This window comes from Myodes glareolus, chromosome 4 (assembly GCF_982192425.1).
Source record: "Myodes glareolus chromosome 4, mMyoGla1.1, whole genome shotgun sequence".
Taxonomy (NCBI): domain Eukaryota; kingdom Metazoa; phylum Chordata; class Mammalia; order Rodentia; family Cricetidae; genus Myodes; species Myodes glareolus.
In genome coordinates, this window is record NC_142029.1 from 13787465 (window position 1) to 13814765 (window position 27301).

Consider the following 27301-nt stretch of genomic DNA (forward strand, 5'->3'; position numbering starts at 1 on the left):
GCCTGTGTCTGACTGGAGTCATTCCTGAAGAGCGGCAAGTAACTTCAACCAGGGGCAAAGTGATTCTCTGATCCCTAAGGGCAGATAAGGCAGGTCTAGTCTTCCCCAGGCCAAGACCCTCCTTTCTGACCATACCCTTACCTAATGAGTCTTTCAGGGCATGGGTGAGCTTGCACTGCCGGAAAGGAATGTGGTCCCGCTTCTGGTCCCCAAGGGCAATGATGGCCTGCTCCAGGAAGGACAGGGACTTGTTGATGTAGGTGGCTTCCTTTAAGACTCTACCTTCTGACTGCAAACAAAATGTCTGGGTCACTTTAGACAGGGGAGGGAGGCTACCCTATTAAAATCGTCTACCCTTCCTAGTTTATAGTGATACAAAAGTCTACAGTCAGGCTGGGGCCTCCTTCCCATAGCCAGGACCTTTTCCTCCAAGTTGGGAGTGTTTTCCATCTTGGGCTACTGATAACTGTAATGGTAAAATTCACAGGGAGCCAGGCAGTAGTGACACACACCTTAATACCAGCACTTGGGAGGCAGAGACAGGAGAATTCCTGTGAGTTTGAGGTCAGCCTGGTCTACAGAGCTAGTTCCAGGACAGCCAGGACTACACAGAGAAACCCTGTCTTAAAAAATCAACCAGCCAACCAAAAAACCAAACAACAAGAAACTCACAGGAACATTCACATGAAAGTTGATGCAAACAAGAATACGTACACTCAAGTTGGGCAGTGGTAGTACGCACATTTAATCTCATCACTGAAGAGGAAGAGGCAGACAGATCTCTGAGTTCGAGGCCAGCCTGGTCTACATAGGGAGTTCCAGGACAGCCAGGGCTACACAGAGAAACCCTGTCTTGAAAAACAAGAAAACAGACCAAAAGAATATATATGTGAATATTCATATGATACTCATTCCAAGGTGCGCCCTGATGCAAATACAAAAGTACATGGAATACCTGAGCAAGTATAATATTTACACAAATATAGTAATGCACACACATGCAAATACTCCTCAAAATACTCTCATGAAATTTTGTATTAAAATACTTTTGCAAAAATATGCTTGAAATTAAACATGCTTGTGAATATTCCTATTCAAACACAGAGAAAAATCATACCAGTGTGGAGCATTTGCTAAGTAATACTGAAAGTAGGGGAGGGATAATTAAAAGGAACCCAAATCGTTCCCATCCAAAGAATGCTCACAGGAACGAAAACTTTGTGGTGTTCCTGCATCTCCCTACCGTGTAAAAACTGTTTCTTTATGTAAAAACCCCGCTGTATTTCCAAAATGTGATGACCCAGAGAGGCTGACACTTTACCCCAATTCCTTTGTGCCACTTTTCAAAACTAGTCAGTCACCAAAGTCTGTGAGGTCAGACCCCAGCCAATGGAGAAATGACACAGCACTCTATGTTAGGATAAAGACCTATCATATTTTTTTGCTGGGTATACTTGTTACTTGAATGAACCTGTGTACCTTTGGTGAAAGTAAAAGCTTACTCGCCAGTTTACTTCCATTTTTGTGTGATGATGGTGAGGTCCCGAACCCGGGTTTATTTCCAACACAGGCACTAGATTAAGGGGAGTCGTGTCATGAACCGTTTAGAAAAGCCCTGTAGAGTACGAACTGTGCCTGGCAGCTGGTACTCTCCCTCCAGTGACCCCCTTACTGTGCTCCACTTCACCTGGTTGTTCCCAAGCATTCAGTGTGGGAGATGCATACACGGGTCCTAGGCCACAGGCCTGGGAGACGCATACGCAGGCTTTATGCCACAAGGTCCATGGCTTGCTGAAAGGGTACCCCACAACCCTCACTTACCCCTGTCTTCCCCAGCCTCTCTGAGCCAGCCAGATCTACCAAGTTGATTTTGGAAGTGATATACTTTTCATCTGATAAGGTCCGAGAGTGGGCCTACAAAAACATCCAAACAGAATTCATTCAGAATGCAGCGGGAGGAGTTTCCGGCTGGGCAGCGTCCAGTCACCCGTCCCAGGAGTCACCGGTCCCAGCAGTCACCCGTCCCAGCAGTCACCCGTCCCAGGAGTCACCCGTCCCAGCAGTCACCCGTCCCAGCAGTCACCCGTCCCAGGAGTCACCAGTCCCAGCAGTCACCGGTCCCAGCAGCCACCAGTCCCAGGAGTCACCCGTCCTCATGCTGAACAAGAAACGTGCACCTACCTCCATGTAGATGGTGAAAATGCAGTGTGACCTGGATGAATTTTTGTTCATTGTGTGGGAAGCGATGATCCTGTTGGTCTCTCCCTGAAGAGGAAATTATATGCAGCGTTTCGAAAACTAAAATATCTGAGTAATTTTCTAACACTCATACCACTATGATCTGGGAAAATGTCTTTTTTTTCTTTTTTTTTTAAATATTTATTTATTTACTTTGTATACAATATTCTGTCTGTGTGTATGCCTGCAGGCCAGAAGAGGGCACCAGACCCTATTATAGATGGTTGTGAACCACCATGTGGTTGCTGGGAATTGAATTCAGGACCTTTGGAAGAGTAGGCAATGCTCTTAATCTCTGAGCCATCTCTCCAGCCCCGGAAAATGTCTTTTGAAAGTGAATAAAAGGGAAACAAATTGAAGTTTGGTCCTATACTTTCACCACCCGATATTTGGGGTGAAGTGCACAAACTGGTGTTTTCTGAAAAATGAGACATGGTGAGAAGCAAGATGGGGGTTGGAGAGATGGCTCAGTAGTTAAGAGCACACACTTGCTGCTCTTCCAGAGATGGCAGGTTCGATCCCCAGCACCCATATAGCAGGCTGTCTCTAACTACAGTTCCAGACATCCAGTGCCCTCTTCTGACTTCAGTGGGTCTTGCAAGCAAGTGGGATGCCCTTCTGTATGCTGTGAATATGTTTTATTGCCATTGGTTAATAAAGAAACTGCTTTGGCCTATGGCAGGGCAGAACAAGGCTAGGCAGGAAATCCAAACAGATACAGGGAGAAAGAAGGCAGAGTCAGGGAGATGCCAGCAGCTACTGGAGAAGCAAGATGTGAAGTAATAAGCCATGAGCCTCATGGTAAAATATAGACTAATAGAAATGGGTTAATTTAAGATATAAAAGCTAGTTAATAATAAGCCCGAGCTGATAAGCCAAATAGTTTGTCTCAGAGTGGTTATCCAGGAACTGCCAGGTGAGAGACAAACCTCCAGCTGCAGTACACACACATTCATGCAGGCAAAATACTCATAGATAAAAGGAAGCGCCTTGTTCAAGAAGGTGTTGTGCAAGTTGCTGGGGGGTGGGGATCATCAAAGGTCTTACCCAGTGCTGAACCCTGAATGCTACAATACTAACCTGCCAGGCCTCCTGGTTCAATAGAGACATGATGGTTATGTGGAGCATGAATAATAAAAGCCCAGAGACAGATATTGCAGTTCAAGCTGAAGACAGAAAAGCAAAACAGCCAAGCCACTAGAGAAGTCTTACCCCTACCAAGACTGGGCAGTTGTAGACTGAGCCTTGAACCTCTGTCTCCTCCCATTTTATACTCCCGTTTAGTGCTGAAATTTTTTTTTTCTGAGACAGGGTTTCTCTGTAGCTTTGGGACCTGTCCTTGAACTAACTCTTGTAGACTAGGCTGGTCTCGAACTCACAGAGATCCGCCTTCCTCTGCCTCAAGTGCTGAGATTAAAGGTGTGAGCCACCACCACCTGGATCTGTTTCTGTATTGATCTTGTGTAGCCCAGGATAGCTTTGAACTCATGAAGATACATCTGTCTCTGTTGCCCAAATCCATATGACCCTCAGACCATATGTAAAGTTATTACAGAAATCTTTCAATCTTTGCTCCTGAGAAGTCTTCTGAGTTACCCTGGATAGTGGCTTGGGAGCTGGACTTCCAGACCACTAAACTTGCCTAACGAGTTTGGTCCTCAGCACTGCTAAGAGGGTGAGAGAAAAAGAACACAATTAGTTCATCTATGTAAGGTCAGGCATGATGGTACAGATCTATAACACCAGCTACTCAAGAGGTGAAGGCAGGAGGGTTACAAGTTCAAAGCCTACCTGGGTTGCAGAGTGACATCATAGCCAGCCTTGACATCTTTGGGTTCTTGTTTGTTTTTTAGGGTTGTTTTGTTCTATTTTTTCAATACAGGGTTTATCTGTAGCTTTGGAGCCTGTCCTGGAACTAGCTCTTGTAGACCAGGCTGGCCTCAAACTCACAGAGATCCACCTGCCTCTGCCTCCTGAGTGCTGGGATTAAAGGTATGTGCCCATCACTGCCTAGTGGCATCTTTGTTTTTTGGTTTTTTTTTTGAGGGGGGGGTTTAGATGAAGTCTCACTATGTAGCCCAGGCTGGCCTTAAATTCAGCCATCTTCCTGCCTTAGCCTCCCAAGTGCTGGTATTACAGAAATGTACCATTACAATTGGCTCAGCTTGAGCAATTTAAGAATCTGTCTTAAAAATAAAGGAGTACATAGGAGAAGCTGGAGAGATGGCTCAGCAGTTAAGAGTGAGCACTATTCTTGTAGGAGGGCCCAAATTCAGTTCCTAGCATTCATATGAGGAAGCTCATAACCACCTGTAAGTCAGCTTCAGAGAACCCGATGTACTCGCCTGGTCTTTGCACACACACACACACACACACACACACACACACACACAAGCATACATATAATTAAAAATTAAAATGTTTTCAAAGGTAAAAGGGAGTTATAAGTATAGTTCAGTAACAGGACTTTTCTAGCATGTATAAAACCCTTAGCTCAGCCTTCAGCACCACAAACAAACAACCTCACAGAAAGAAAGAACCAGAAGGACATAATCTAAAATATATGTTTTCGTTGCTTTAAATGAAAAACATTTTATGAGTTTTGGTTCTTCTTACTCAACACTAAGCTTTCTAAATAAACGCATATGAATTTTCATACTGATTATCAAAGTAAATAAAAATAAGAAGGAAGTAGGGAAGGGGGAAGGGAGAGGGGGGAGCAAGGGAGGGAAGGTTCTCTGATTACTTCACCTCAAAGAGAAGGCTGAATGCATCCTCCTCTTGACTTGTGAGATGGACCGACAAGCCCTTAATGAAGACCCCTTGAGGGTTTTCCACGATGGTCATTGGTGTGACTGAGGGTCCAACGTAGGGTAGTGTCGACAGGAGGTCAAACAGGTTCTCGTTATAGATTTCCAGGTAGGAAACACGCACAGTGATAGCATGTGTGGGGCGCTCTTCAATCATCTTAAAAACCTAGATGGAAATTTGACCACAGTCACTAAGAGTACAACTCCAACAGCCAGCTAGTTAATGCCAGCCCACATCTTCCCTAGGAGAGAGCATCAGGAGTGCAGCACCACTCTTGTTTGGAAGAGGTTCACAGTCTGGCTGATGTAATGATGACGGTCGTCATCAACACCCAGTGTTGTCAGCCTACTGTACAAGACTATCGACTTCCGGTTTTATTGTGTTGGTTGTGTTTTGAGGCAGGCTTCCACACTGTGTCCCAGGCCGACTGGAATTCAAAATGTAGCCCAGTTAATTATCCAACTCACCAGCTCCCTGCTTCAGTATTCCCAAGTACTGGAATTACAAGTATGAGCCATCGTGCCCAGCTAGAGATGTTGAAGTGTGCTGTTTGTTTTGAGATAGGGTCTCAAGGAACCCAAATTGCTCAGGAATTCTCAGTGTAACCAAAGATGACCTCGGACTTCTGATCCTCTTGCCTCCATTTCCTGATTACAAACACATGCCACTGTGCCTTTTTGGTCCTTCAGTGCTGGGGCTCAAATCCAGGGCTTTGTGTATGTTAGGCAAGCTCTTTACCAAGTGAGCTACACGTACATCAGCCTTTAGATATCGAAACTTTGACAATGGGATAGTAAGAATACTACTTCAGAAAAATGAGCATGTGGGGTTTATAAGAAAGGCTCCCCTACCCCAGAGACAGGGTTTCTCTGTGTAGCCCTGGCTATTCTAGAACTTACTCTGTAGATCAGTCTGGCCTTGAACTCAGAGATCCAACTGCTTCTGCCTCCTCCCGAGTGCTGGGATTAAAGGCATGGACAACCATGCCAGCCCAGCGGGATGAAGGCTTTTGCATCCTCACAACACCTGGGCTAGCAGGTCCCAAGGGAAGGCCCTTCTGCCCAGGCTTCTGCTTTAATCCCAGAACCATGGCTGCCACAGTCCTAAAGGCTGGCATGCCCTGCTCCTTGTCCTTCTTCTTTCAGGAGCTACTGAATGGAAGAAGCCACAGCAAGATGATACATATGCTCGAAAAGAGCTGCTCCCCTGCATTAAAGCCAGCAACAAGCATGATTAGGCCCTCCTAAGCCTCAATTACAGGGTCACAGACATGGGAGCAGCGGGAGCCTGATTAGCATGGCTGCTCTCTCCTTCACAAATAAGGAAGCATGCTTAATAAGTCAGTGAGAGTCTGTCTGAAAATCAAAGCCCTGGTTTTCTCGGGACTCCGACTCTACCCCAGGCCCAATGTCCAGAACCAGTACTAGTTATAGTTCACTTGAAGGCTGAGCCCACTGTCACTAGTAGCCAACCTGGAGAGAAGAGGGTAGCTGTGTGGCATCCCAACCAGGGGCCCATTCTCTACCTGTTGCAGGGCACGAGGGAGAATACCCCGGTGCTTGTAATTCTCAGTTGCCCCCGTCATGGTGTATGTCTTGCCGGCTCCTGTCTGCCCATAACACATGATGGTACCTGCAAACATTTCAAGATATGTCTGAGTGACATTCAGAAAAAGTCACTTCATGGACAATTCTTGTACCTCAACATTCTTGGCGTCATCCGGGACACTTGATGAAGTGAAGGTAGCTAGCAGAAACATCCAAAGACATCAGTACTGGAAGAGGACAAGTACACAGAGAATAGGGACATAAACAGTCAGAACATGAACATGTGCCCTCAACCTTGGTCTACATAGAGCTCTACACTCTTCTCTTCCCAGATGACCTGGTCCTAGGGTTAGGGGACGCTGTGGCTGCAGCTTTTCTTGGAGAGAATAGAAGGGAGCCGGAGCATTAGACTCCAGTCCTTCTCAAGGCCATGGACTGAGAGCTAGCAGAAGACACCCGACAGAGACAAGTTTCCAGAAAGAGATGGAGTATGAGGGGTGAGCTTTTTTGTTGAACTGTTTGATGTTGTTTTTTGTTGAACTGTTTGATGTTGGCATCAAGTTATGTAGTGAAGAATGACTGCCTGCTTCTGCTGTCCAAGTACTGAGATAGCCAGCCTATGACCCTATACCTTTCTAAGAGAATTTTTTAACACACTACAAGGCTCCTACTTAGTACCATGTCACATCCAGAAATGGGTCACCATGACTGGGCCATGACCTGTGTCCAACTGCCTACGCTGGCAAGACTTTCATTTGCACCTTTTACATCATCATTATACTAGGCTCCGGGACGCAAACCACTGTCACCTTGGGTGCTGGGATTGGAGAGGTAGATTTTAAATGAGTGGCCCCAATTCAGCATCTGAGTTGGAGCCAGAAACAGTTAGCAGTGAGCCAGAAGTCATTCAGCTGGCATTCAGAGCCCATCTGTAGTTCTGTAGCACCAAGTACCTGACTATTAAGCTTCTTAGTTCTTAATCCCCCCCGCCCCATCTTTACCTCCAGGCCACAGCCTGCATGTATGTCTGTCTGTAGATCATGTGAGTGCCTGGTACCCAAAGAGGCCAGATGAAGGTGTTGGACCCCCTTGGAACTGGAGTTATAGAAGGTTGTGAGCTGCCTTATGGGAGCTGGAAATTGAACCTGGGTCAAGAGCAAGCAGTCAGTGCTCCTAACTGAGGAGCCATTTCTCTAGCCCCATTAACTTTTATAAAGATTAAAAAACAAACAAAACAAAACATATGTAATGGCACAGGCTTGTATTGTAATCATAGGACTGGAGAAGCAGAGGCAGGAAAACTGGTACAAGGTCAAGGCCAGTCTGGGATATAGAGCAAAACCCTGTTTAAAAACCTACTTTATTCCAGCACTCAGGAGGCTAAGCATTCAGATGTGAGAGTATGAAGTCAGCCTGGTGTAGACAGTGAGTTCCAGGATAGCCTAAGGCTACACAATGAGATCTTGTCTCAAAAAACAAAAACCAAACAACAACAACAACAAAACCCAAACTAGGTGGTAATGTCACACACCTTTAGTCCCAGCATATGGGAGGCAGAAGCAGGCAGATCTCTGAGTTTGAAAAAAAAACTTTAAAACAGTCTTTGACCAGATAAGTTCATAAAAATCTAGAGATGACTGGAAATGAGGGGACATTTCAGGGTCAGGTAGAAACCTGGTGCAAGGGAAACTCCCAGGAATCTACAAGGATGACCCCAGCTCGGACTCCTAGCAGTAGTGGATATGTAGACTGAACTGGCCATCTCCTGTGATCAGGTGAGACTTCCAGTGGAGGGATTGGGACATCAACCCAGCCATACAACCTATGACCTACAGTCTGTCCTGTCTATGGGATGTACAGGGAAGGAAGAGTGTAAGGGTTGCAGAAAGATGTGGCAGTGGCCAACCAATGACTGGTCCAGCCTTAGACCCATGTCATGAGAGTGAGCCCACCCCGTCACTGCATGGAGTGCCAGGACCCAGAGGCTGGATGGCCCAGAGACTTGGAACAGAAGCAAACGTGACTGGAGGGGGAAAAATGTCAATGTAATGATGCCGAACAATATTCTGCTATACTCATCAGTGAGCCTTCATCCAGTAACTGATGGAAACAGATGCACAGATCCATAAACATTAGGCCAAGGAGGGGCCAAGGACACCACAAGAAAACCCACAATAACAACTAACCTGGGCTCATAGGAGCTTACAGAGCCTGAACCAACAACCAGGGAGCTTGCATGAGACTGACCTACATATATGTGACAGTGGTGTAGATTGGTCTACTTATGGGACTCCTAACAGTGGGAGTCGGGGGTCCCTAACTATTTGACTGGCTTTGGGGAACCTGTTCCTCATACTGGACTGTCTTGCTCAGCCTTAATCCAAGGGGAGGCGCTTAGTCCTATCAAAACCTGATACACCATGCTTTGTTCAGCCCCTGGAAAGCCTGCCCCTTTCAGAACAGAAACAAAGGAGTGGATGGGGTAGGGAGGCGGGGAGGGAGACACAGAGGGGAGTTTGGGGACAGAAAGGGAGGAGAGGAGGGAAGGGAAACTGGTTGAGATGTAAAATAAAATAAATAAATGTAATTTTAAAAATTCCCAATAAAGTTATTTTTAGGCTAGGCATGGTTGCTTATACCTTTAATACCAGCATTTAGGAGTCAGAGGCAGAGGTAAGTAGTTCTCAGTGAGTTTGAGGCCAGCCTGGTCTACACAGTGAGTACTAGGCCAGACAGGGCTACATAATGAGATTGAGACTGAGATTAGGTCCCCCTCCCAAAACCCCAATGTTTGAGAGATTTGAAACAAGACTATAGTTGGTAACCTAAGAACCATGAAAAGTCAAGGTCTTCTAACAGTCCAGCAAAGGTAAGAGACTGGATAGAACCATGCCTACAGTAGACCACAGGCTGACAAGCTTTTTATGTTAGTAGGCAAAGGTCGTAGGTCTTATTTAATTCAGAATAAAGTATCTCTTGTACCTTTTCCTCCAGGAGGGTCTCCGCAGAGTCCTAGATAAAACAACAACTGATTAAATTACCATTGTATCCATCAAGGGCTTGAGAGACTGCATCCCTGGCCACTGTCTCGTAAACCAAGTCTTGGGAGGCATCGTGAAGAACTCCGTCCAGCTTGAACGACCAGTCTGTCTGCTGGTTATTGACAACTCCTCTCCGACTATCTTTTTTCAAGTGAATATCAATGCTCTAGGGGAAGAGAGAGAGAGAGAGAGAGAGAGAGAGAGAGAGAGAGAGAGAAGTCAGGTGTGGATGATACACACCTGAAGTCCCAGCCGTTGGAAGGCTGAGTCAGGAAGAGCTGGAGTCAGGACGGTCTACATAGTAAGAAATGTCAAAGAAGAGGGAGTTGGAGTTATTTTTAGGAAACCTTTGTAAAAAGTTCTCTGATAGCATTCAGGAAACAGAGGCAGGCAGATCTCTGTGAGTTCAAAGTCGGCCTGGTCTACATAGAGAGTTCCAGGACAGCCGGGACTACATAGGGAGAGTGTATCAAATAAATAAATACATAATCACTGATAACTGAGGACTAACAGAGAAAACAAAGGATGTGAAATTTTTAAAGTTTTTAAGATTTATTTTACATGTGTGACTATTTCATGTAAATGTATGTGTGTGTACCACATGTGTGCCTGATACCTTGCAGAGTTTGGGAAAAGGTGTCAGATCCCCTGAACCAGAGTTACATACAGTTGTGAACTCTCATGTGGGTACTGAAAATGAAGCCCAGGTCCTCTGCAAGAACAGCCAGTGCTTTTAACTACAGAGCCTTCTCTCCAGTCCCAATTTAACAGGTTCTAATTAAATCAGATTTAGCTACATCCCTTAAGTATAGAAGCTTTGAATTAGGCAAGAGTAGCAGTGAAATTGGAAGCAATGGCCCTGGCTCAGGCTCTGTCTGTGTGGCCACAGGTGCTGACGCCCCTCTGTCCTCCCTCTGTGCGGCCACAGGTGCTGACGCCCCTCTGTCCTCCCTCTGTGCGGACACAGGTGCTGACACCCCTCTGTCCTCCCTCTGTGCGGCCACAGGTGCTGACGCCCCTCTGTCCTCCCTCTGTGCGGCGACAGGTGCTGACGCCCCTCTGTCCTCCCTCTGTGCGGCCACAGGTGCTGACGCCCCTCTGTCTTCCCTCTGTGCGGCCACAGGTGCTGACGCCCCTCTGTCTTCCCTCTGTGCGGACACAGGTGCTGACGCCCCTCTGTCCTCCCTCTGTGCGGCCACAGGTGCTGACGCCCCTCTGTCCTCCCTCTGTGCGGCCACAGGTGCTGACGCCCCTCTATCCTCTGCACTGTGCTCAGGGTTTACTTCACAAACAGTTGTGAGTCACTGGGAGCAATGATGGAATGGGCACATAAGTCTCTGAACTTTTCCAACATAGTCACTTGTGTTAAAGTAAATTGCATATTGGGGGATATTTGATCACACTGTGAACCCCAAATTTGCATTTGTGTTAATTAAATAAAATTAACCTTGGGTCAGGAGGCTGTGTTTGCAACCTGTTGAGAGAAAGTAACCATAGAGCACCTGAGGGCAACCGGGAGAGAAAGAGAGACTCAGAAAGTAGCAGGGTGGGGTTTGGAGTGTCGAGGCCTTTTCTGGTTTGGGGAAACCGAAGATGGGTCTTTGGGAGACACCAGCAAGGAGGAAAGGTTAGCTAATTGCGACCCAGCCTCTCTGATGTAGCAGGTTTTTACCCCAGTCTTTGAATTTTGAGTCTTATTTATAAATAGAATGAGAGAGATTTAGCTACCTTAGCAGCTGGAACAGAGCAGGCAACCCGGGAACAGAACTCCTACCACTCTGTGGCCTGAGCAGCCAGGCCGCTGCTAGAGAAGCAGGCTGGCAACTGAGGAGTTGCAATTGTTGGCTGAAATAGCAGCATGTTAAGGCACAGCCACCGTCCAGAAGTTAAAACAGCCAATCAGCAGATTTTCAGATGTACCTTCAACCAATTCCCGGTAAGTTCCCAAGCATTTTTAAAGACATTTTTGTGATACAAAGACTCGCTTTGAATTTAGGTATTTGAATTTTTCCTTTCAGTCTCTCAATTGTTCAAACCACAGTATAGCACCATGCCAGCTAATTCCAAGTTCTTGATGGGGACTCCCACTGCAATCTTCTACTGGTTGCTAGAACTCGAGCTCCAAGACCTAGCCACCTAGAGAAGAACAAAACTATGGCCAAGCAGAAGGGGTCACCAGGTGTGGTGATGTGTACCTATCATCCCAAAACTTGGGGAGGAGAAGCAAAGAATCATGAGTTCCAAGTCATTCTCTGTTAAATGGCCAACTGGGTTACATGAGACCCTGGCTCCAGAAAAAAATCAAAACAAACAACATCACATATTAAACATTGCCTCCCAAGTTTCCTGCTCTCTGCCTCTCTGTGTGTTGAAATCATGCCCACAGAGCACACTATCCAGGGTCCTTGAAGTCTTTTCTGACTACCAGGACTTTTAAGACCTGAGCAATTCGTTCTTGAACTATCTGTTTAAAAAAGATCTACCTGTAGGCTGGCAAGATGACTCAGTGAGGAAAGGCGCCCCACCACCAAGTCTGACAACCTGAGTTTGGTTCCCCAGGCCCCATGTGGTGGAAGGAAAGAATCTACTCTAAAAGCCTGCAAGCTGCTCTCTGACATCCACATTTGTGCGCACATTTGTGCACGTGTGTGTGTGTGTGTGTGCGCGTGTGTGAACGTGCATACAACAGCATGTGTATGGAATCTAGAGGACAACTTTGAGGAGTTGATTCTCTTTTCACTTGTGGGCCCAGGGAGGAGAACTCAGGTCCTCATACTTGGTGGAAGGCAGGCAGGCAGGCAGGCATCTCTCCCCACGGAGCCATCTCTCCAGTCTCTCTGATCCTTAAATGGCTGCTGGGTAATAAGGTCACACTGAGCTGGGGAAGGAAGGACCAGACAGGTGAAAGCAATCATATCGCACTTACTTTGTTGTCATCTCCATATTTGATCATTTCATGAGCAAAGTCATCAGTAGGCTTGACACGGACAAACGCTTGAACCTTTTTCCTAGTACCCATTCTAGCTAGAGAGAAGAGAACAACAGCGGATTTAGCAGCCATCATCAGATACCGACTAGAAGGGAGAAGTCATTTGTCAAGACTGTAAAGAACGCCTGGCATGGTGGTGCACACATGTAACCCTAATACTTGGGAAGTGAAGGCTAGTGGATCAGAGTTCAAGGCCAGCCTCAGCTCCATTGTGAGCTGGAGGACAGCTTGGGCTACAAGAGACCAGCTGCAACCCCATCACCACTCACCAAGTACATGAAGCACATGCCCTCCCCCCCCCCCCCATCTTATAGGCTGCTTTGCTACTTTCCACCTCGACTCCAAAGAGACTGAAATCCAAAGCAAAAGGAATGCTTCCTTAGTGGCCTGGGTTTAGCTGCTGCTTCAAGAAATGTCCTGTATCTAAGATGAACCCGTTTATGCTTTGCTTCACTTACTCTATTTTCTCCTGACATACTTGCTTGGAACACATTAAAGTCAGTTGCCTTCTCTTCATTAAGAGGTTTTCTTTCATGTCTCTGTCTCCATCAGACTAACTTCAGAATAGATAAAGTATCTTTATCCATATGTATGTATGTATACACACACACACACACACACACACACACACACACACACACACACGGGATGAGACATGCGGCAGTGGTCCAAGAACAATGGAGTCAGTTCTCTCCTTCTACCATGTGGGTTCCAGGATCAGATCCGTGTCCTCAGGATTCCAAGGCAAGTACTTTACTTGCTGAGCCATCTTGCTAGCCCTAGCATAAATATTCTTTCCTTTTTGTTTTTATTCATGTGTGTCTATATGAGTATATGTCACATATGTGCAAGGACCCTTGGAGGCCAGGTGTGTTTGATGATCTGGAGCTGGAGTTACAGGCAGTAATGAGCTGCCTGACATGGGTGCTGGGAACAGCAATAAGCACCTTAACCACTGAATCATCTCTCAAGCCCCTCATTAAGTGTTCTTGATCTAGTCCATAATCAAATAGACTTTCTCCTCTCACGTTGATGAAAAAAACAGTCTTTTGTCCCCCCCTTGCTCTCCTAACACCTTAAAAAAGGTTTATTTGTTTTTATTTTATGTCTGCGGGTGTTTTTCCTGTATAAATGTCTGCATGCAACATATATGCCGTGCCTGTGGTGGCCAGAAGAGGGTATTGGATTCCTCTGGAACCAGAGTTACAGACAGCTGGGATCCACCATGTGGGTGCTGGGAACTGGACACAGGTCCTCTGGAAGAGCAGTCAATGCTTTTAACTGTGGAGCCATTTCTCCAGCCCCATCAAAACAGGGAGTCGCACATATATTTGTCCTTATTCATTATACCATAACAAATTATGTATGTGTCTATATTATTAAAATAAATGTTTGCTGCAGCTTTGTGGGACGGACACTGTAAAAGAATGGGATAGCAGTGATAGGGAGGCAAGCTTAGTTAAAAGACTTCTCTAACTATGAAGAGTTGTCTCAAAACAGACAAGACCATGTGGTCACAGAAACTAAAGGTCAAGTGAAATCCAAATGCCAGTTAGAAGAGATGTCACCAGTGGAACTGCTGCACTGAAGTGCCACAGTGGGGAAGCAAAAAAGTGACTGAATGGAATTGATATTCAACTAATTTTGTTTGTCTTGAGACGAGATTCATGCATCCCAGTCTGGCCTTCTAAAATTAATTTATTTATTTTTAAAATTAAAATTAAATTTTAAATTAAAATTAATTTAATTAATCTAAGTGTGTGGAAGTCAGAACACATGGGTTCCAAGGAGGAAACGCAGATCACCAGACATGCAAGGCCAGTAGTATTTCTTTATTCATGAGCATTACTCATGAGCATCTCACTGGCCCAAGGCTAGCCTTCAACTCCTTAGCCTTTTGTCTTTACTTCCCAGCTGCTGTATTACAGGTGGATACTGTGGTACCCAGTTAACCGTTATGACTTTAAGGGGGACCGAAAACTTGGTCACTTTTTCAAGTGTTATATAGAGATGACAGAGATAATAGAGGACTAGAATGACAAAATCCTAAGACTCTAAGGAAAGGTAAGTAAAATCTACTTACAAAAATTATCTATTTTGTTAAGTCTGGCTAATTTACACTAGAAAGTCAAGAAAAGCCTATAAAAATATACTAAATAATTTGATTAGGAAAATTGACATAGTACAGTTTTAAGCTGAAGCACTCTCTATGTGTGTGCACGCGCACGTGTGTGTGCACATATGTGTGCATGTATCCTGACCTGTGAGTGTGTGTACAAGTAGAGTGGAAACAGGATGTCTGCACTATTGATTTCCACCTTACATTCTGAAGCAGGGTGTCACTCTACCTGAAGCTCACCATTTTGGCTATGCTTGTTGGCCAGGAAGCCCGAAAGATGCACATGTTTCTCAGCTCCAGCGAGCAGCTGTTATGTGGGAATTACGGATGCAATCTCAGGTCTTCATGCTTGAATTGGCAAGAACTTTATCCAGTGAGTCTCATAGCCTAAGATGGGCCCTTCCTAAGTTAGGGGTGGGGGCAGACCATTAAGGTGGTCTGTGGTGTCTGCCTAAAATCCCAGCACTTGGGAAGTGGAGGCCTGAAGATCAGAAGTTCAAGGTCATTTTCAGTTATGTAGAGTTCAAGGCCAGTCTGGGGTAAGCAACACTCTGTCTCAAACAAACAAAAAACCCCAACACCATTTGTAACTACTATTATACAACGTACAAAACAAAATTTAAATACAGAAAAGGTCCACACAGCAGGATGTAGGCTGCACTGTACACTTCCCCTCTAATTGACCCATCAGGGTTGGGTCGGTTCAAGAAGGAATAAAACATCTTCCCCCGAAGTAACCTGCACTTTTACTGAGGGAGGAGACAGGGAAGAAGAAGATAAGGAAAAAGGAAAAACAAGCATTTACCAGCAAAAGAATTGGCTGAATTTATGAAAAGTTAGGGAAATGTTAGACAAAGGAAGATGATTCAGTCTCCTAACAAGTTGGAGGGATGTTTAATGACTTTTTTTTTTTTTAAAAAAAAACCTTTACAGAAAAACATTCTCATATGAAACAGAATCTTTTCTAATACTCATAGAAATCATATAAAGCACCAAATGTTGTGGCCCATGCCTTTAATCTCAGCACTCCGAAGGCAGAGGCAGGAGGTTCTATGAGTTTGAGACCAGCTTGTTCTACACACCGAGTTTCAGACCAGCCAAAGCTACATAGTAAGACTCTGGGTCAAACAAATAAGCATATGAAAAAGGAATAAAAGGGCCAACAAAATGACATGGATAAAGGCACCTGCCACCAAGCTTGACGATCTGAGTTTGACCCCCCAGGACTTTCATGGTGGAAGAGAAGACCCAATTATTCCAAGCTATCCTCTGACTTCCACACATGTTCTTTGGCACATATGGGCACTCGTGCAGGCACACGCATGCATGCACACATATTTAGTAAACTATAAAAATATTAAAAACATATTAAATATGTAATAATAATATTTTACATGTACTTTTCTAATAGATGTGCAAAGGTGCTACCTAACAAAAATTATTTTAGATTTTAAAAGTATTAGTGACTTTCACATTTCTAAACACAGCTTGGGATCATTTCCTCTTACAATTATATCATCGCCATGTGTAACATGAGGGGGCCTGCTTGTTTATGTTTTCTGTCCCCGCCTGGTACCCCACAACCGGCAGTCCCCAGAGAAAATCAACCATACAGATCTCTATAAGTTATAAAGCTTATTGGCCCATTAGGTCTTGCCTCTTACTGGCTAACTCTCACATCTTGATTACCCTTTTTTCTGATCTACGTTAGCCATGTGGCTCAGTACCTTTCTCAGTGGTGCAGCTCACATCCTGCTGCTTCGGTGGTCTGGACAGGAGTGGGAGGAATCAACTTCCTCCTCCCCAGAATTCTCCTGCTCTCCTTGCATCATTTCTATTTTCTGTCTGGTTTTCCCACCTACACCTCCTGCCTGGCCAATCAGCATTTATTTAAAACATGATTGACAGAATACAGACAATTCTCCCTCACCAGCCATGGTGTTACATATCCTACAGGAACAAATTAACTCCAAGGTGCTGCTCTGCAAGCTGCCAGTTTTGACAATGTGGGTAAAATGAAAGCATCACCCATCATATGCAGAGCAGCTGTCAAACCAGGTAAGCGAGCACAGCACTCCCAGATTTGTCTATTCCCATGTGAGCACTTTCTATATCCTTCAATTACTATTTCACGGGAGCCTTTTCCTAGCACTCTTGGAACTTTTAGAATTTGTTGGTTGCTAAAAAATTAATCCGAAAAATATTGGGGTAAGAAAAGAACATGCCAGCCTTTAATTCCAGCACTCGGGAGGCAGAGGCAGGCGGATCTCTGTGAGCTCAAGGCCAGCCTGGTCTACAGAGCAAGTTCCAGGACAGTTAGAGCTGTTACACAGAGAAATCCTATCTCAAAATACAAACAAACAACAAAAAAGAAAGAAAAAGAAAAGAACAGGATGTGGCTTGGTTGAACATTTTTGTCTGCAAAACTGAGCTCTACGGGGGAAAAAATTCCCACATAGCTCTAATGTGAGGCCCAGACTCAGGAAACAGAAGGGGAGGTTTCATTTCCAGCTCCGCTTTATATTACTGAGAAACTGAAGAGTAGAGAGAAGTGGTTTGTTGGTCACAATTTTATAAACTGCTTTCCTTGAGATGGTGTGTCACAGTGTAGCCCAGGCTGGCCTTGAAGCACAGTCCTTTTGCCTGAGCTTCCCAAGGGTTCCAGGCGAGAGGTGCACTTTTTACTCAGTTATCTACAGTTCTGGGAAACCCTCCCCGGCATAAACCACAAGAGCCCATCTTCCTGCCCAGGAAGATTCCAGTGCCATTGAGTATAACCTCTGGAAGGGATCGCAGCGAATCCAGGGAGCTCTGGAAGCAAGTTCCAGGCAAGCTCAAGGAATTTCCCACAGCTTTCCTCCGTTTCTGCCCTGAAATGTCCAGCATGCACATGCAGTAATCAGCCATCTGCTGTCCCCAAGGCTCCCTTGATGCTCATGCCACCAAACATTCCTGGAGTCACACACAACCTGCCATGGGCCTTTCTGATGATCTATGCTCCTGCTGTGAGTCTACTACTCAGAAGCACATCAAAGCCACATGCCATTTTGCACTTACTGAAATACTGCTTGTTACCGTTCTTATGTCGCTTCATTTATGTGGGCTTCAGCTCCCAAAGCAAATTACAAGCTGCTTGAGGACAAGGACTGTGCCTTGTATCTCTTGTGATTGCCCCCACAGGGTCCAGAACAGTGCCCAGCACACAGCAGCTACTCAGGAAATGGTAGTTGGTGGTGATACTCATGGTTGGAAATCAGAGGGTGACTGAAGCTCCATAGGTGGGTCCATCTTCAGTCACTACTGAGAAAGTTCCAAGGTACACAGTGTCACTCTTCTCCCATGCTACGTCTAACCCCTGAATCTGCAGGCTTCTTGAGGGAACACTGATTTCCAGGTACATGAAGCCATGTTTAGTCTCGACACACCCTCCCCATTAGGCAGTGTACCTTTCCCTCAGGACTTTGCACAGAATAACCCCAGTTATTTGAACGCAATCCTTAGATACTTCTAGTATGATAAAAATGAATTTGAGTAGCCACTAGGAGACCTATGTGCTGAATTCTTCATTTGTTTTGGGCTTGGGAATGAGCAGAATATCCATAATCCATGAAGGCTTGATAGGAGATGAAAGACTATTCGACGGGATGACTGATAGGCAATAGAAGTCCCCATCTGCCAGGCTCTTAGTTAGATCGGGGACAAAGACTGCCCAAGAAACAATAGCATCTAAACCCACAACACCTACAATCACACCTTGAGATGAACCCAAAATTGGCATCCAGGCAAAACCGGCCTTTCTCTTATTTCTCACCCAGTGAGCGGAATCCTTTTCTAAAGTGTGTGTGGCAGGGAGCATCGGCAGCATTTCCGTGCCCCTCTGGATTGTTTTCCTCCTCTGTGGCCCTAATGGCTCGAAGTGATGATGCCGAAGGTCTCTCCAGTTCGAAAACTGAGGAGTGAAGAGTCTGAACGACCTCTGCCACTCAACCTCACGCCCTCTTTGTCTAGGGCGAATCGTGAGACCCCGGTGGAGACTCGTGGGACTAAAGAACATTAGTTCAGAAACTCCACGCTCTCCTAAGCCGCGATCAGGCTGAAAGGGGCACAAGGATAACACGCTCTTTAGAGGTTCCTCGGTTTTTACAAATAAAGGCGCCAAGAGAGGTTCAGAACCCAGCTTCTGCCAGCAGCCAGGATATCCTCACCAGGTTTCCCTTTCACCTAGCTCGACCGGCGCATGACCACTGCTCACCTCGCAAGGCAGCGGCACTCGAGTAGAGAGAGCGACCGCTATAACTGCAGCGACTTGAGGGAATTCTGTTCACAATCTGAACAGCCAGCCGACAGGCTGTGTACACAGTCGCCATGGCAACGGGACGCTTCCAGAGATTCCGGAAGTACTGTAAGGTGGTGGCGAATCGAAGTCCACATTCCTCCGTTGAAGACACAGGCAAAGTCAGGGGTGAATAAAGAAGACGGAGATGGAGTCAATTAACTTGAAAGGCTCAGAGCAGCTGTAAAGGCGAAACTTGGATTTAGGTTGTGGGGCGAAAAGAAGACTACGTATGAACCAGGAAGCGGGGCAGCGATACTTCCGGTGTAGAGGAGTTTGCCAGTACGGTGGCCGCGCAGGCTCGTGAGCTTTCTCCTTCGCGCTCCGAGCTGCCGTCGGCGTGCTCCCTTGCCCCGCCCTGGTTAATGTGAAGCCTACCGGCCAGGCCTGCGCAGTTGCGGCGGCCGGGGAAGATGGTGGAGGACGGCGCGGAGGAGCTGGAGGACTTGGTGCATTTCTCCGTGTCGGAGTTGCCTAGTCGTGGCTACGGCGTCATGGAGGAGATCCGGCGGCAGGGCAAGCTGTGCGATGTGACGCTCAAGGTACAGTGGTCTGGGCGATGGCTGGCTGAGGGGAAAGGGACCGAGCAGGAATAAAAGAAGGGTGGTAGACAGGGGAAGAGAGGTCCAGCGGACTGAGGGTGGAGAGAGGTTAGGGGGGAATAGAGAGGAGAGACAGTGGTGCCAAGCGCAGAGCAGGGGATTGAGGCCAAGTTGGGAGAGGAAAAGGAGCCGCCGTTCAGCCATTGGAAGGAAAGACTGAGAGTTGTGCCGCTGACGCCCTAAGAAAAGGAGACATTGGGGTATCCGCCTCCTTTTCTGTCACACAGACAAGAGAAAATGTTCTTATGGCTGGTCTATGAAGGAAGGGGCGGTGGCTGACTCCACATTCCGATGGACACCACTAAAACGCCTTGTCTTGTCATAAAGTCATTTTTTGTGCTCCTTGAAGTTGGCTGTGCTGTTGTAGAGGCTAAGCCTTTTCTTAGGGAGTCATTGCCTGCCCTTGGCGCGTTTACAATCGGATCTGGAGATCTTTTGATGTGGACTGCTCTGCTCCACACTAGAAAACAACCTATATTCACCACCAAAAGATCCTGGAGGGCAAGCTAATGGACTGCTTGGGGAGAGGATATATTCGCCACCTGTACCCTACCAGCCATTCTGGTCTGGTGTTCTGTGTTTTGAATCATGCTGGGCTGCTCCTTGATTACACTGCTGAGCCAGGTGGATCCCCTCCAGGTGGGGAGCTGCTGCTTGCCTGTGGGTTTTCCTGCCTGACTTGGCCTGGAAGGCTCTTAGTATGTGTGCCTGGCGCTCCCTCTTCCTGTTTCAAAACAGCAGAAAGACACAGACACCTTTTAGCTTTTATTTTCTACTTAGTTAAGGAAACTTTGCTTCTCAACATATTCGAGTCAGACTGCTAAGTAGGATAGGATGGCTAATAGTTTGGCACTTTATAAAACAAAAGAGTCTAAAAGTCTGGCTTTGGAGACAAGAGAATTTGCATTAAAATACTGGCTGTAAGCTTGGGCAAGCTACTTAATCTCTCTAAGCTTACCTTTTCCGAATGTGAAGATAAAAATGATTCTTAAATCTCACTATTAGTGAGTATTAAATGGGATATTTGGTATTCTTTGTATAACACCTGTCAAAACCTTTTCATCAATCCCGAAAGAAATGGTTTTCTATTAGAGTACTGAAATGGTCTACAAAGGGCCAGGATCTTCCCAGGTAAAAGACGGAAATCTAGAGGGTTAAGAAGAATAAGCTGAACTAAAGGATGCAGAAGATGGCAAAGCCACTAGGGATTTAGACACTGAAGAATGACTTCATTGTGGCAGTAACATTTGAGATGAATAGGGACCAGTGAAAAGCAGTAATAAGAAAGAAGTTTTGGGGTAAGATTTAGGCTGTGGACTGACAGTAGGTTGATTGGGTAAAGGTACTTGCTGCCAAGCCTGACGACCTGAGTTCAATCCCTGGGACCCACATAGTGGAAGGAAAGAACTGACTCCTGGAAATGGTCCTCTGCCCACCACAGGTATGCTGTGACACACACACACACACACACACACACACACACACACACACACACAAGCACACACACACGATGAATAAAAATGTTTTTTAAAGGATGTAGGCTGTGCCTGGTAGTGGTAGTACATGCCTTTAGTCCCAGTACTCAGGAGGCAGAGCCAGGCAGATGGGTTTGAGACCAGCCTGGTCTACAGCATGAGTTCCAGGACAGCCAGGCATACACAGAGAAACCCTATCTCGAAACAAACAAACAAAAAGCCTAGGTTAGAACTAGACATGACTATAGACTCTTCTATAAACAAAAAGCCTAGGTTAGAACTAGACATGGCTGTAGACCCTTCTCTACAGCCTCAGGAGAGCTTAGTAGTGCTGAGAGCCATAGAAAGGCAAAGCCTACATCTTGCTGCTCACAACAAGAGCTGTTCTCATAGTCGAGTCTTTCCTCAAACTTCTGATGAGTCCTGCTGTTTCCCAGGTAAGCCAGCACTGAAGAGCTGGTGAGAGGCTTTTTGGCATGTGATGATTTAGTAACTAGTTGCCCCCATTAGGGTAATTGTTCTCAAATTTAAGCAGGCATTAGAGTCACCTGGTGGCCTTGTTCTTTAGAGCTCACCCGAGAATTTCAGACTCATAGGCATTGCATGGGCCCTGTCAGGTTGACCAGCGATGCTGTCATCTAGTACTACATTCCAAGAACCAAACTATAGAATAGAAGACCTGTCCTTTCAGAGTGTATTCAGAATCAGTGACTCTTCTTTGTATTCAGGGATGCCCCAGTTACCCAAGTCTGGAGTCATGAGTTCATCCTAATCAGAGTGTAATCCACCTGTTTTTTTATTAGGGCAATGACAGCAGCTGCCTGCCTGGTCGAGGGACCAGTACTGCCAGTTCTGGGCCTCTCCTCATGACACACCTTCAGAGGAGACTGGTGTTCCTAGTGCTTGGAGTTGGAGGCTTGACCTCCACATTGCTCAGAATTCTCCATCAAGTCAGGCCCTGGCTTGTCTGGTTTTCATCTTGTAATCATTTGTTGATGTTTCTAATCACTTGCTGTGCTGTATTTGGGAACTTGACTGTTCTGATGATCTGAGAAGCAGTTATGGCACAGACTCTGCACGGATCCGCGTCCTGGCTCTGCCACTTCATAGCTGACAGGACTTGAATTCCTTAAATGCTAGTGAGTCAGTTTATTTCTCTGTAAATGGATATCATCACCTACCCGAGTACTAAAGATTCTTGCCTTTGTTTTCCAGATAACTGGAAATATAGGCACATGCCGTTGCATCTAACTCATTAATAATAATTTAATGATGTTTCCAGAGAAAGTATAAATAAATGTATGTGTTACTTTTGTAGGGTTTTTCTTTGTTTTATTTGTATTTTGTTGTTTGTTTTGTTTTGTTTTGTTTGTTTGTTTGTTTTCAAGACAGGGTCTCACTATGTAGCTCTGGCTGTCCTGGAACTCACTATGTAGACCTGGATGACTTCGAACTCACAGAGATCTGCCTGCCTCTGCCTCCCAAGTGCTGGGATTAAAGGCGTGCACCACTACAATGGCTATCTGAGATGTGATCTCAAGTGTCCTGAGCCAGAATTTGCTGCGTAACTGAGAATGACCTTGAATTTGTGATCTTCTTTTTTCTCGGGTTTTCAGATTAAAGGCACACCTCAACACACTTGGTCTCAGGTTGCAGTTTCTAATTTATCTGAGTTTATTTATGTTCCTTGCCTGCAAAGAATTTGCAATCAGTTCACTGCTCTGCTTGAATGGCTTGCTTTTAGGAGTTGAGACCAAGTCCAGAAAGGGCTTGTTCAAAATCACAGGCTGGATTAGGAGAAAGTAGGGTTAGACATAATTTCCATGCTCTTGTGTTGTCTTCTGACTGACACAGGCTGAACTGATTTCAGTTACACGTTTGTGACTTTGAATTAAGCCACATCAGTTCATGTGCACCCACTCTTAACCTACATGTCCTCTTCTTCCCTCTCTCCCCAAGGCAGAGTGCGAGTGAGCATCCAAGGCGCTTACACCCTCAAAGCTCACTGCTAGTGCTTGGACATAGATTCGCTTTGCCTTTGGAAATATTTAAATTTAAATTCCTTGGTAGTCATTTGGATAGTTAGGTAGGAGTATGGCAGAAAAAAGTAATATTTTCATTTTTTTTAAATGTGTGGAGGTAATACACCTTTAATCCCGGCACTGTGAAGGCAGAGGCAGGCAGATCTCTGTGAGTTCCAGGCTAGAGCTACACAGTGAGACCCTGTCTCTAAACTAATTAATTAATTATTTAAAAATAGAATAAAGCCCCCTTTTTATTTGTAATAATTTGAACTTCTTATTAGGAAAAAAAAAACAAAAAAATGTCTGTTTCTTCTCTTTGGCACGTCCTTTCCCCTTAATGGCTAGAAGTTAGTACGGGGCTTCTTGGCAACCTATGGGATGTGACTGAGATCTGGATCGTCGTTTGTATCCATGGAGGTTCTCCTCGTCCCATTTCCTCTCCATTCCTCCAACAGAAACCAAGGTTCAGGCAATGTGTATCAGGTTCATCTGGGTCCAGCCAGCTGGGCAGAAGCTCCAACTCCCAGATTCAGGGAGTATTCTCCCTCATGAGATCTCAAGTCAGCAAGTGGTTTGTTTCTGTTTCCCCTCAACTCACATACCCCTTCTTCTATGTTTGTGAAAACAGAAGGGGAAGAACATCACCAACCCTGCTTATTTAGAATTCAGACCTGTGAGCTTAGAGGAGAGCGAGGAGGACTGTGTAGGGGTGTGTGTGTGTGTGTGTGTGTGTGTGTGTGTGTGTGTGTGTGGTGTGGGCGTGATGTAAGGGTGGGTGTGGGGTATGTGTGAGTGGGTGTGTGATGTGTGTGCGGTGTAGGTGTGATGTGTGGGTGGGGTGTGGGTTGTGTGTGAGTGTGTGTGTGATGTGTGTGCGGTGTGGGTGTGGGGTATGTGTGAGGTATGTGTGATGTGTGTGTGGTGTGGGCGTGATGTGTGGGTGGGTGTGGGGTGTGTGTGAGTGGGTATAATGTGTGGGTGTAGTGTATGGGTGGATGTGGGGTATGTATGAGTGTGTGTGATGTGTGTGCGTTGTGGGTGTGATGTGTGTGTGGTGTGGATGTGGGGTATGTGTGAGGTATGTGTGATGTGTGTGTGGTGTGGGCGTGATGTGTGGGTGGGTGTGGTGTGTGGGGGGTATGTGGGGAGGTCAGAATACAACTTTGTAGAGCCGATTCTCCCTCAAATCAGAGGGTCTTGTATGGCAGACATTTGACCTGACAACTATCTCTCCTGTTCCTTCTAAAGTTTTGAACAAGGATCTGAGAATGTAGCCTCCAGAAAGAAATGCGAAGAACACAGTATTAGAATATTTTCTTTTGATCCACTAAATCCAGGTACAGAACCTTGGCTGAAACTGGCTTTAAGTGCTGCACATGCAAGCCTGGAATCATGCCTTATTTGTAATAGGAGAGTAGGTGGGGAAGGAAATGAAGTCAGAACTTGTTGGTGCATGCCATTTCTGTTATGTATACTATAGTGTATTACACAGGGATAATTACAGAGCTAGAGTAACCATGTTAGAAAGAATCCATAGAGGTCTCTATTAAAGCCATTTGTTTTGTAGATTGAAAAACCCTGAAGCTTAGAGCTATTAAGGGATTTGTCCGAGGCACAAAACTATTAGCTGAGATCCAGCATAGCTATTTTTGTATGGATGGAAGGAATGCTTTTACGTCCTCTGTTGACTTACTCACCTGCGCTTCAGATGGCATGAAGCAGAGCAGGATACAACCAACCAACCCATTTTAGTGCCGCCTGTGAGCGTGGATAACAGTGATGTGTGTCTGAATTCACACCCCAGAATGGTGTGTCTGAATTCACACCCCAGAATGGTGTGTCTGAATTCACACCCCAGAGTGGTATGTGTCCGAATTCACACCCCAGAGTGATGTGAGTGTGTCTGAATTCACACCCCGAGTGGTGTGATGTCTAAATTCACACCCCAGAGTGATATGAGTGTGTCTGAATTTCATATCCCAGAGTTGTGTGAGTGTGTCTGAATTTACACCCCAAAGTGATGTGAGTGTGTCTGAATTCACACCCCAGAGTGATGTGAGTGTCTGAACTTCATACCCCAGAGTGGTGTGAGTGTCTGAATTCACACCCCAGATCTGTTGCAGCAGAGAGGAAAATGAAGACCTTTTCTGTTTTATAAATACAAATTCTTTTTGGGGGGTAGGGGTGGGGAGGCGTTGAGACAGTCCCACTCTGTATTCGGGCTGCCCTGAAACTCACTGTGTTGCCAGGACAACCTCAGACTTGATCTTCCAGCCTCAGCCTCTAAGTACTGAAATTGTGGACGAGAGTTGTCATGACCAACTGTAGACATATGTGTTGGATTCCTTATCATGTACAGAAATTTAAACTTCTGAATACTCGCTGAATAGTTGATTCCCGAGACTCTCTCCGACCTCTCCACTATTTTAAAGTAGGTAGAGGAAAGTACAGTCCTTGAGGAGCAGGGCACTTGTGATAAGAATTTGATACTCATCACAAGTTTATTTTTGCCTAGGTGTTGTGGCTCTTGCCTGCAATCCCAGCACTAGAGGATGGACACAAATTCAAGGCCAGCCTGGGCTACTTAATATTTTCCAAGCTATCCTGGACTGCAACATGATACTGTTTCAAAGCAATAGGGAAAGGGAGAGGGGAAGGGGAGAAGGGTTTTGATCTCTTTCTCGTTTGAATTGCATTATGGATAAGGCTGTTACCATCTGGACACTGACTAAGCAGATGAGAGAGACAGAGACAGAGACAGATAGTCAGACAGAGAGTATACACATAATGCTGCCTAAGATCCAGGACTGTGGAAAGTTGGAGGAGCTGCAGTCTGAAAAACCTGTTAACCTGCAGAGTGAATTCCATGGGACTCATCCTGACGCTTCTGAACTATGACTGGGTGAATGTCAGAAGCCCATAGTTGGGGGTACTTTTAATTGTAGATAGTTCCTTTAATATTTTGTGCATGAGACGTCTTTGCGCCTTAGCCACACCTGGTTTAGCTTGATGAAGGGAGAATGAAGCCATATTGTTTTTTAATGATGTATTCCCAGACTTTCCTAATTTACAAGCATGGCCCCCACCTTCCCTACTTTGAACTTGCCGACTCTTGGCATTCTCGTTGTCTCTTTGGCATGGAACCATCCGGCTTCTTTGCGGTTAGTGTATGTGCCAGCAGAGCCATAGGGCGAATACCCAAACAGCTGACTGTATCATCACCTATTCCAGTTGGGAACAAAATGAATGAACCAAAATGTGTGTGAGCCGCATGTTAGCAATCCTCGGCAGTATTGGGGATTTGCAGGTGACAGTTTCGTTGTGACTACTCGAGCAGCTGTGCACAGCACACGTGAGAGCTGGCGTGGTTGTGTGCACAGTACACGTGAGAGCTGGCGTGGTTGTGTTTGGATGAAACAAACACAGTTGGCTCCAGCTTATTGGCCTGGGTATGTTTAATGTAGAGCTGAAGTTTCTGGAGTAGGTTACGGTCGCAGTTGCTTTGTGACCTCATGTACAGGGGCTAGGGATGAGAAATTTCTCTTACTAAAGTGTGTGGCTGAGGGGCTAGGGATGGAATTCGGCTCTGGAACACTCTCTTAGCCTAAGGGGGGCCCTGGTTTCCGTCTCTAGTGCCAGAGAAGGAAAAGCAGTAAAGATGACTTCGTGAAAATGTCTCCATTTCCAGGCTGCTGCAGGTGAACCCGAATCTGTTGTTCTGGTTGGTGAATGAATAACACACCTAGGAGAAGTTACTATTAGAACTTGAGTTTCGCTAGTAAAGTCTTATATTTCTACTGGAGCACGTGGCTGAGTATTTTTAAATTGTTAATGAAAGGCTCCAAACTCCCTTTCTGTCTTACTTGAAGCTGGGGAGGCCAAACTACTTGAAATGGGACTAGGGAGATAGCTTAGTTGGTTAAGTGCTTGGCTTGTAAGTTTGAGGACAAGTTTGGTTTCCAGAACCAAAGACTTGTTACATGCTGTACATGGTTACATGCTGTACATGGTGGTGCATGCTGTAATCCCAGCACTGGGGAAGCAGAGACAAATGGATATCTGGGGGCTCACTGGCAATTATCCTACCCTAACTGACAAGTTCCAGGCCAGTAAAAGATGGTC

The 27301-nt window shown here is 45.7% G+C and overlaps 2 protein-coding genes and 1 long non-coding RNA gene across 8 annotated transcripts in view; 2 read left to right on the plus strand and 1 right to left on the minus strand.

Moving 5' to 3' along the window:
• The window catches only part of LOC125393340 (uncharacterized), a 40765-nt gene extending 38842 nt beyond the window's left edge, over window positions 1–1923 (plus strand). For both annotated transcript variants that reach the window (XR_007229777.3, XR_007229779.3), the window contains exon 3: window positions 1837–1923. This is a non-coding gene — a long non-coding RNA (uncharacterized LOC125393340). The remainder of the gene's footprint in view (window positions 1–1836) is intronic.
• Kif9 (kinesin family member 9) overlaps window positions 1–19342 on the minus strand; it is a 52439-nt gene extending 33097 nt beyond the window's left edge. Inside the window, exons 1-9 of one of the 4 annotated variants that reach the window (XM_048423743.3) lie at window positions 18998–19110; window positions 17803–18045; window positions 12564–12661; window positions 9638–9803; window positions 6575–6681; window positions 4990–5214; window positions 2182–2265; window positions 1822–1914; window positions 142–289 (exon numbers count right to left, since the gene is read on the minus strand). In XM_048423743.3, coding sequence (XP_048279700.1) covers window positions 142–289; window positions 1822–1914; window positions 2182–2265; window positions 4990–5214; window positions 6575–6681; window positions 9638–9803; window positions 12564–12661; window positions 17803–17839 — 958 coding nt within the window. In that variant the 5' untranslated portion in view covers window positions 17840–18045; window positions 18998–19110. Of the gene's footprint in view, window positions 1–141; window positions 290–1821; window positions 1915–2181; window positions 2266–4989; window positions 5215–6574; window positions 6682–9637; window positions 9804–12563; window positions 12662–17802; window positions 18046–18997 lie in introns of all 4 variants that reach the window. The other 3 variants (XM_048423744.3, XM_048423742.3, XM_048423745.3) reach the window with 3 other exon arrangements.
• An 80-nt stretch (window positions 19343–19422) lies between these two features.
• The window catches only part of Klhl18 (kelch like family member 18), a 54949-nt gene continuing 47070 nt past the window's right edge, over window positions 19423–27301 (plus strand). Inside the window, exon 1 of one of the 2 annotated variants that reach the window (XM_048423746.3) lies at window positions 19423–19620. In XM_048423746.3, the coding sequence (XP_048279703.3) occupies window positions 19492–19620 (129 nt within the window). In that variant the 5' untranslated portion in view covers window positions 19423–19491. The remainder of the gene's footprint in view (window positions 19621–27301) is intronic. The other variant, XM_048423747.3, reaches the window with a different exon arrangement.